Source organism: Opisthorchis viverrini (genome assembly GCF_000715545.1).
Source record: "Opisthorchis viverrini unplaced genomic scaffold opera_v5_114, whole genome shotgun sequence".
Lineage (NCBI taxonomy): Eukaryota > Metazoa > Platyhelminthes > Trematoda > Opisthorchiida > Opisthorchiidae > Opisthorchis > Opisthorchis viverrini.
In genome coordinates this window covers 616798-627242 of record NW_008751769.1, presented here as the reverse complement: position 1 = coordinate 627242, position 10445 = coordinate 616798, and the positions used below count along the sequence as shown (strand labels likewise).

The following is a 10445-nucleotide window of genomic DNA, read 5'->3' as shown; positions in this document are numbered from 1 at the left end:
ATAGACTAAGCGAATGAGTTCAACATAAGTATTAAACGGCTGCAGTACATCCAAATGATTAGAACTGGAGCACTGTAGATTGAGTACGCACTACTCAAATATCCATTGCTTCTTCGATCTCCCGAATGCACATTAAGAGGAAAATAAATACAAAGCTTATCGCATTCCAGCAAAATCAACACACATCTTATTAGTTTGCCTTACTAAACGTTCAGTAATGAACAAATTACCTGAACCAGCTAAGAGCACCACGGCTGTATGACCTTGTTAATACTGGCCTATTGAAGGGTCACGGGATTAAGGAAGTCATTACATGTGACCCAAAAAATGACGTTAGTAGCCTGATATTTTCACAGGCGTAAACCTCGAAATTGGAGCTTATTGAAGAGTTCGAAAAATTTCACTGGGAGGACTGGATATAAGAGCGCTGTTAAAAAAACATGCAGTGCTTTGTGTTACCAGGGTGAAGCACCAGCATAAACTCTGAATTGCTCAGAGCCAAACGTAATTTATATAAACCCGGCACGACTCAATGTATTCGCAGAATTCACTTTTCTGGGATCTCCGTTTAGGTTTAGAAGATTCTTCAAGATAAATAGTTAATTGGTTAATTAGTATTCAATCCTGTTGTTGTAGCCACTATGTATACTGACCGGTTGAATGCTTAAAGCTGCTCCCTAATTAGATAAAGCGTTACTCACTAAGAGGGTATATTCTCACTTGCAAATTTAGAAGTGCGTAAAGCAGAGTTGATTGATCGTCCGCCTAAGTCAGGCAATGAGCCCATCAATAACACCAAATAAAAAGTGGCTGAAACTGAAATTAATTTGTCTCGTGCGGTTCTGAGTGAAACTCCCGTCCATCTGAAATAGCTTCTAGCTGTGAACGTTAACCTGGCCGCAATATTTACCAACGGTGTGAAGTCTTTTGGTCTAAGTAAAGATAGATGAGGTTGATTGAAACTCGGGGACTGCGCATACCTGATGAGCCCCAAAAAGGGCGAAACCGGTCTTGGGCTGTCGAAGAATTTTCAGCAAACTTGTGAGCAGTGTGTTGCGAAAAAAGATCTTATTTGTTATCAAATGATGAGACCAAATTTTAATGCACAAATTAATTGAAGAAGCTTTCACTATCAGGCCGCTAGACTAAAATTCGGACAACTCCAGCACACAAAAAAAACAAAAACCAGTTGACGCAACCTTTTCAAAAGACGATTTTAATGTTTCTATCCCTAACTGCGAAAGTAGAGACGAACCAACACAGTTTATGTATTGCTTTACATATTCGCACAACTGTGAAGCGCAGTTCTGTAGGTTTATATAAGGACCCTTGATTCATTCCAAGCCTCATCAGATAAAATCACACACTTGAGAATATCTTACGCAAGTGCTGAGCCGTTTGTTCCTGTAAAATAAAGGCATCTGTTCAGGGAGACCGAATTCTTTTGTGCTTTTGAACTCGCAAAAGGAAGAGAGCACTTAACAATACAATATATCCTCCACTTTTTGGATTGGAGCTCCTGTCCAAAACTGAATTTTAAATTTCAACAAATAAATAGGAAGCAAATTGTTAGGTCCACTCAGTTTGGATGACATCTCAGTAGGGAAATACTAATAATCAGAAAAGAGTTCTTATGGCTCCTTTCAACACAGGGGGATAATCACGCGGATGCAGGTTGATAGGGTATACAATTCAGAAATGTATTCTAAGTTCAATGAAATGTGAATGTTATATTAAGTTGGCTCGGATATTGTTGGCTTATTATGAGACCGTAGTTGCGCGGATGATTAACTGCACTCAGTTTTCCGGACTAAGTCCTCTTATGTCGTGTCCTAATACTAACCTAAAACTTAGCGGAATCTGGTATTCTGAAATCCAGCTATACTTATAGAGCCAGTCATATTTCTCGTGTGAAGCTCAAGCGCACTTCACCGTAGAATAGCAGAGGAAGATACCTAAGAGTTCATCCGTTATTTTGAAGTGCACGATACCCCATCTATATTCCTCTTAGTGAAACATTTGGAAACCATCACCGTTTTGTCGCCAAAGAAAAAAATTGAGCGGATGTTATTCCAGATGAAGAAATCAGTTATAATTCCGCATTTTGCGTTTCGCTTAAAAGAAGCGATTTGAGTGAAAAACTGTTGAACCATCAACCAAAAGAAGAAAATCTCTGCTTGCCCGAGTGTTTTTTCAGGCCCATATTCCTCAAGCACTCAGTGGGACTGCAGGATGGCAGGAACTCTTTGTTCTCGTTTTAAAGCGCCGCCATGCATCTAATCACGTCAATTAAAAAAACCAAGAACTGGAGGCAATTCAACAAACCAGTGACCGTCTGCTAGTTTTGATGGTTCTATATGGAATCAAAACTTGAAAATTTGGCCGAGTAGATATTACCTCCGGGTACACAATCAGTGTGAGACTAAGAGGGTCGTTCCGCTTCAAATTTAATTTTAGTTCCTTCTTCTGTTTTTTTCCGATAGCTCATCATGCCAGATACAAAGATACTGAATAAAGTATGATCTCGAAAAAAATTTGCCTATTTCCGTTCATTTTGATGGAAGTGAACCTAATAGGTTAAACCGACCTCACTAACGTCAGGTGTAATTTGGGCATTTGAAAAGCACACTAAGCTTTTTTCTTTGAAAAATTTGTGGTCAAAAATCACACTTTGCCTTCAAAAAAATTAAAAACACCTTGCAATAAAATGCTCAGACTATCTGGAGGTCATTGTGGTTTTCTGAACATGAAAGCACCCCGAAAATTGAAAAAACGAGCACTTCAAAACAGATCGTTCCTCGAGGGAGCCATGACATTTATCATTGCATAGAAACAAATTCCATATTATCACTGCTATTCCTTATTTTTACCATCTTCTTGGATGAACAAAACTTGTTGTGTTTTTGCTGGTACGTACTGACAGGTTGAAAATGATGGCAGGTAGCTCTCATATTCGGTTCTGGAAGATACGTGATCAGGAATACAAGCTGTTTCAAGATGAAGAAGACGCTCGTAGTTTGTGTGTTTAGTTTTGTGTTAATTTTTCTTAAATTATTATACTCGGACGAACTAAGGAAACTGGTTTTGTTCCCTTTCCGCAACACATATGCGGCAGAAATTCAAAAGCGGTCTTCTTGGTGTCAACGATATCCCTTGTCTGTTCTAAGAAATGAAGGATGCTAAATCCTGGTAGAAGTCGGTAGGGAATGGCCTGCTAGTTCAAGGCATAGGAAAGCTGCAAATTTCATAAAAGTAGCCCTTATTTTAAGGTGTTTTTTTCAATTCAGCAATTTTGAGGCACGTCTACCAAGCGCAATTCATGACAATGTATATCGTAATGATTATTAGGCTGTGTCAGCTAAATTGTTGGTCCTGGAGTTCATACTCCACCAGAGCTCGAAGTCTGCCGTTTTGAGTGAAAACCAGGAAGTACGTTTGCACACTTTTGGTTCATACAAGTGAGTGGGGCAATGAAATGCAGACAGTGTCAGTCAGTTGTTTTAATTCATGCTTTTTATCCAGAATTACTTTTTGTCACATTTGACACGTTCTTTTTAAAAAGATGACTTTCGGGTAAGTCGTACCCATTAAACTGACGGTTCTGAATGTTGGAACTCAGATACGCGGCTCAGCGATCAAAAAACGCAAAACTGAACTACAACAGCCAATAAAATTGACTTTAGCCATTGGGTGAGGTGATCATAGAACCACCGGGACTCTCAGTGTCAATCATATGTTCGTCAGTTAACGTGATCGATTGGCGGAGGTAGTTCTATGAAGCTGGATGGGTGAATTGCACACAAATTACCACAGGCTAGGTTTATCGGTGAATTTATCCAAAAGTGGTGCGAAAATCGTATTATTCTTCATGCACTTGGAATATCCCCTCAAGAATGATCTCGAGGAAGGAACCAACCTCTAGATAATGAGTACATTCTTGGTACAATTCACTACTTTAACACGTAGACACCACGTATTAAAGGCGACGAATAACCCGAATAGTTACAAGTTTTCGGATTATTTCTCTAATTATTGAGTGAGTCTTTCAGAAGACTAGCTCCTGAGTTTACCGAAAGTTTACTGTAAACATGCTCCGGAGCTCAAACAACCGAGCTTAGTAGGGATTACTGAGAAGGCACAACCCAGAAGCCAAACTATTGGGTTTTGAAAAGGAAGAAAGGCATCATAAGACGGATTTTTAGGGAGCAATGTTCGATAGATGTCGATAATGGGAATGTCCGAAATTACATGAGTTATCAGATACAAAAATTCTGATATCAGACCATTGAGGATGACCTTTTCCAAAAACATGACTGAGAGATAAACAATACAAAGTGCTGATGACACTAATCAGCGTGGCACCATACGCGATGTAATCCTTGGGAGTACCCATTTGTGTGTTGGTGTTGGGCCTCTGACGGAGAGCACGTCATGTACTTGATTTTGGATTTCACGGTACGAGTGTGTGTGATACGCGAAGATTGTAAACGATAGATTCAACCGGTATTCATTTGATCCGCGAATGAGAGAAGTTCGCGAGTTCCGTCCAATTTGGGTTCAGTTAGGCAAAAACTGATCGATTGCGTCTACGTGATGAATCAAAAAAGGGTGGGCTGTCCAACAGTTTCTACCAGCCATATGAGTAATGTCCTCTTAAGGATATATTGTTTTGGGTGTAGAAAATTTCGTGAGTCAAGCTTCGTCCATAGTAATTTACCATCAACCATCCACCGAATGCACAATTTGTAAGTCATTATCTTGTACGCCGTCTGTGAAAGAATTTTTGTAGATATAACCGAAACGTTTGTGATTACAAACTTTGCAAAGGATGTGGGGCTCATTGGGATGGGGGACAAGTTACAGAGAATGATATCAGATGTTTCTGATCCAACTGGGAAAATGTTTAAGCTCGCCTGAAAACATCTATTCATTTTAGCCATCAGCCTCCTATCGGGTGGCGCCGTACTTGGTTTCACGTCGATGAGTGCAAGCCAAATTCCCCCTGGGTGGTCGTCGGCGTTGCCGGGTGAGAGAACACGCTCCAGTTAATAGATAGCAACATATATTCGAGGAGATTATTTACGTTCGTAACAAGCACTGATGATAGCCTCAAATTGAATGAAACTACAGTGCACGTTGTGAGTTGGACTAAGCAGAATAATTGTGCCGGTATTGATGAATGGCTAACAAGGACCTTATTTCATGTTACTGAACTGGTCGTCCGAGTAGTGACGTTAGATATCCGGGGGGAGAACAAAACCGTACTAGAGTTCATTGCTGACTTTTTTCATGACTGGCTGCTTGAGGAGGAAAAGACACTGATCACTAACTGTCTCTCGGCCTGAATTCTCCCGGTGTTTATGCATACCCCATAAAATCAGTCTGGAATATTGCCTTTCTTCAAATTCAACGGTAATGGTTGGCTGTTCGCATTCGCGTCCTGGCTGCGCGTGCGGCCCAGCGGTATCTATCGATCGTTCACCTGGTAAGTCTAGTTTCGTGAAAGGCAGCGCAGGTTGCGATGTTAGCATGCAGTTTAATCTAGGTCAGCCAATCTGTCCCTGTCATATCACTACGACGAGCCAAAATACAACCCATCTGGGACAACTTGACTCAGCTGTCCCTGTGTAAATTCGTACCCGTGACAGGACTCAGTCACATCTGTAGCACATCAACATGACCGCACATGAAGCAGCATTGACGTCAATACACAATAGTGTGTGCCCTTCCCGCAGACTTGCACCTGTATACAGTCGTGAGGATACGCAGTTTGTAGAATGGATGCATGGATGAATATGGGGATTGTTTTCTTGACGACATACCACTCAGTGGTGTGCAGAACGTCCTCGTCCATTCTTTGAGAAACGTTGATTCTTTCCATCTGCCTTATCCAACAAACAATAACTGGTAATCAGTGGTTAATAACATATAATTCTTTGAAAATCCCGTTCTTTAAGTGCTTATCATCGTTGCACGACCTGATGGATCCAGTTGATGAAAACCTGACTAGTAAAAGGGTAATCATCGGGGCGCTCCAACTTACATTATCAGTTCAGGGTGACAAATCCAAGATGCCTATTTCTGTGAATGAGGGCCAGTCAGCTTGGGTCAATAGATGGATGGCTTACCCGTATTAATGTTTGTTTTCATCTGCTTAATTAATTCCACTCAGTGAGTGAAAATTTGCTAGTTAATACAAATGGGTTTACGAGGTTTCGAAGCAGGTTTTTCTTAATTCATTTAATTCACCCTTTGTGCTGGACTTTTGTTAGAGGACATGCAGAGAATAAAAAAGAGTAATTTTTTCCAGTTGGTTTTAAGCAGACCAGTGTTGATACTTTTTGTTCATCGGGCAGCCAACTGGGACAGTTCAGACCGAAGACAAACATATTCTTTGATCAAATATGGTTTATGTCCGTTTTGGTCCTTCTGAGGATGATCTGGATGATCTTGTTTTGCAAGTAAAATAACATCTTCATCAGTGTCCGAAATATTCAGGTGTACTTGTTAATCAGTGTGTTTAGTTTGGTTGAAATAAAGATTCTGTTACGACAGCGTGGGCTTGTTGAAGCCGTCAAGAACTAAAGATGTACAAAGTAGACTGAACAGGTTGACCTTCTCTATTAGATTGTGCAAGGCTGTAATCTAATGCGTATGAACGTGTGGCATCAGCGAGAGTGCTAGTAGTCGGTGTTGTTGACCAATTGGGTTGCGCACTTTACCCGGAGCGGATGGACTACGAATTGAATGCCTAGACTCCTTCATTGTAACTAATGTGTCTTCAGGAACGATGTGACCTAGCTACACATGATTCAGTCAGTACTTCTTCAAATTAGGGACGAGACTTCCGAGAGAATGATTTAGTTTCAAACATTCACGCACGGAAATAGCTTCATTTTCCTTGGTGTGCCAAGAACGATGGTAGCCATCTGGCATTCCGTGAGAAGCTGTGACTAGTTAACACAAAAATCCTCTGAATCAAACAAGAAATGCGAATTCGAACCAAAGAAACTTGCTGTTCCTTAAAATTCGGCAGAAGGGAAAACCGATGAACCGATCGATTAATTCTATCTTCCCCCATTTGAGGAACCCCGGTGGTGTTCCTTTGGTTTCCTGTAAAATTTAACGCTGTTGACGCTAACATTGCAGAAGGCAAAATTCCGTTACTTATAACCAAAAATGCGCTTATGGTAAAAGTCAAATTACGTAGGTATGAATTTGGACATTTTTTGCGATGGCCGAGACAACACCCAGTAACTGAAAATCGCAGGTCCAACCTCCATCGCGTTTGTTCAGTTTTTTGTTTACGTTTCCTTGGTTTACGCTTCATGTATGTCACACCTTTTTTCCGCGTACTAATTAAGAAAGAACCTCTTTATTCTGGTTTGTTATCGAAGCCACCGAGGTGAATCAATAACGACAAAATATCTACGATTACCCTGTTATTCGCACTGTCTAAACAGCGTGGTGTTCATTTGCCGGTTACTTCTAGAGAGGGACCGAATTAAGAAAACAGCAAGATCAATTCTCGGTGAAAGAATTTTACGTCTGGAAGATATTAAAGATGTTTGCTTTGGAAAATATATTTTGTAATTAAGGGAAATTGTAACCCAAGTAAGTTCGTAATGCCTGGATTTCCTTGAAGAACACCCAAATGTTAAAGCAGTGGCTCATTTTTTCGGATGAATTTTGTCCAGTGGGTTACGCTATTCGTGACATTTCGGAACTCATAATACTCCGACAATGATTGATATGGCCTAATTGATAAAATGCTAATTACCCAGCAAATGGCAAAAGAGATAATTTGATCCAATAGCCACTTCATCCTTCAAGACTAAATTTAGAACGAGCGTATTAAAGCCCGTGGAAAACAGTACTGAACTTCCAACCGATCCACTTGTGTCTATATTTATGATTGAATGGACTGATAGTGTTTCGTTCTACGTGTGAAAACTCCCATAAAACACACTTCAATGGTTTTAATCGATTTCTTTCCGTGTAACCGTCTGGCTTGTGACTGAAAAAATACCATGTTCCATGAAAGGTCACAATGAGTGTGCCGAGTATTGCTTGTCTGAATAAACACATTTATTAGCGTATTGATGCCTGTTAAAGAAAAAAACAATATTTTTTAGACTAAAATATGCCCATGTTTCCACCGGCTCATTAGAAATACTACTGAGTATAAGCGTTTTGTTTTCCCACACAGGTTATGGATACACAACTCCAAAGACCGCCCAAGGCAAAATTCTGACAATTTTCTACGCACTAATTGGTATTCCGCTGGTCGTTCTCTATTTATCAAATATTGGTGATTATTTGGCCGACGTCTTTCGTGCACTATATTCCCGGACCTGTCGTAATACCTGTGAAAACTACTGTTCCATCTCGCTATTCACTTCGGTAGTCCGGTCACTTGTACGTCGATATTACGGTAAGCCTGTAGAAGATGAGATTCCAAACGATGAAATGATTCATATCGATGGTGTGGCAGGAGGAGGGAATGTCCCTTTTCGACGAAGGAAGCGTGTCCTACTGAAAGCTTTTTCCCTAACGGATGACGAATGTCCCCACGATGAAAGTGATTTGGAAGCAAATGAACTGAGTTTCTCAGGAGTTCGAAAAGATCCAAACCATATTCAACCAACAGAAGAAACGGGACGCACACCCAAAACAAGATGTGGTCCTAATATTGAACGATTGCGAACCCTTTTTGAAGAAATTGGCGTCTATAGGGTCATGCATTCTCCCAGGCTAGTTTCCGCTATGAATGTAAGTGTAAAGTAAACGTATGCCTGTCACTCCCATTAATCCGTAACTATTTGCATCGCCATCCTATCTTTTATGTTCTGTTGGTTTGTCATAGACCGTAATACGTTTTTATTCGACAAGTATTTCACTGCTTGTTGGATTTTGTAAGACTTTATTTTGATCAGCAAGCCACTTATCTCCCTCAAAAACTTTATCCGAATTGCTGGTGTCGATATTATTAATGAAATATCTTAACAAGCAAGGCTGATAGGAATAGCTGAAATCATATTTGACTCCTGCGTTTTTTACAATGCAAAATTGATCGTTATCAACGAAATCCTCAGACTATGGAATACTTGGCTTAACTAGCAAACTACTACTTATGCTGATGCACAATTTAATGCAATGAAATTCGACTGAGCCTGAATCTGTAATACTTTTACTTTTTAATTATGATAACTGTCAGAGACAATTAACCGGGGCTTACCGTAGACACGAAAAGTAGTGTCATTCCGTCACCTCATGATCCTTCGGAGCCTCTGGAAGCATTTTCTCATGCTCTATGTGATGCGATCCAGATGTATCTTTAGACGTTCAACTCGCGATATAAGTGCATTGGTTATTCGGAAATATTATTTTCCAACTGTTATTCCCGCATACTTCTTTATTCACAGTATTGATTGTTTAAAACGCGCGATTAGTCATTCCAAACCTTACAACCAAAAGGCATTCCAGTTGAAGGAATAAACGCAACCATAGACACGTCTCCACTAAACACACCGCTCGGATGGTTGCTGAGAGCTCTTTGAGAGCTAAATGCGGTTTTTACCCTCCTTGAGGCTCATCAGTTAGAATGAATCCGTCAACCTCATGTTCTTCCTGGACCCAAACCGAATGAAGTTTGCCAGATGCTCTCATTTGCTCACTCATTTGTTTTTAAACGGAGGCTCAAGTGAATCCGGTGTATATTGGTGTATTGGTGTATATTGGTATTGTTCAACTGAGAGTGCTGCAATAGGCTGCCTCATGTTCCGGCTGTAAGGATTTTGCGATACCGCAAAGCAAATCACCATCAGGTGCATACTTGAGAGACGACCTCTGTCTCAGAGCATCCTCATAAGTACGCCGAACTGAGTCTGGGTGAAACATGTGACTATTCCTCTCTCATACAACCAACCTAGCCAATCTCCTGAGCCAAGTTATATGTTGAGGCTGTGGATCAACTTTAAGTGCTGATTTGCAAAATCTCAAGGCTGACTCAACACCTGGTACGAAGCGCCGCATCAGACGATATCCGGAAAAATTAACCATCATTACATTTCACGAGCCTTCTTTCCCATGGTCTGAAAAATGACCAGGTTTAGAACCTGAACCAGGACTGTTTGGTGATAAAAACATAGTAATCAACATTAAAATACAACTCAACGGCTATAGGATTCCAGTGCGTGCAGAAAGTAGTGGATATATATGAATCGATCGCTCGAATTTACTTTTTTATGACTGTGAGCATACTCTTCAAAAATAATAATAAATTATCATTATGCACTGATATGATACTACTGGAAATGTTTTGCTACTTCCGCCGTTTTTTTGTTTCTCACTCTGGAGGATAGTTCGTTCTGAATAAGATCCTGGAGAACCATAAATTATTCCTTGTGTATTGATTTCCCGTTTTCTGCAGTACTCCGCTGTTA

At 40.4% G+C, this 10445-nt stretch overlaps 1 protein-coding gene across 1 annotated transcript; it reads left to right on the top strand.

Moving 5' to 3' along the window:
• Window positions 1–239: 239 nt before the first annotated feature.
• On the top strand, window positions 240–8772 carry T265_13862 (hypothetical protein; the record flags this gene model as incomplete). Its single annotated transcript, XM_009170905.1, has 2 exons — window positions 240–332; window positions 8116–8772. Coding segments are annotated over 2 exons (750 nt in total), but the record flags the coding sequence as incomplete, so codon positions are not given.
• Window positions 8773–10445: the final 1673 nt, after the last annotated feature.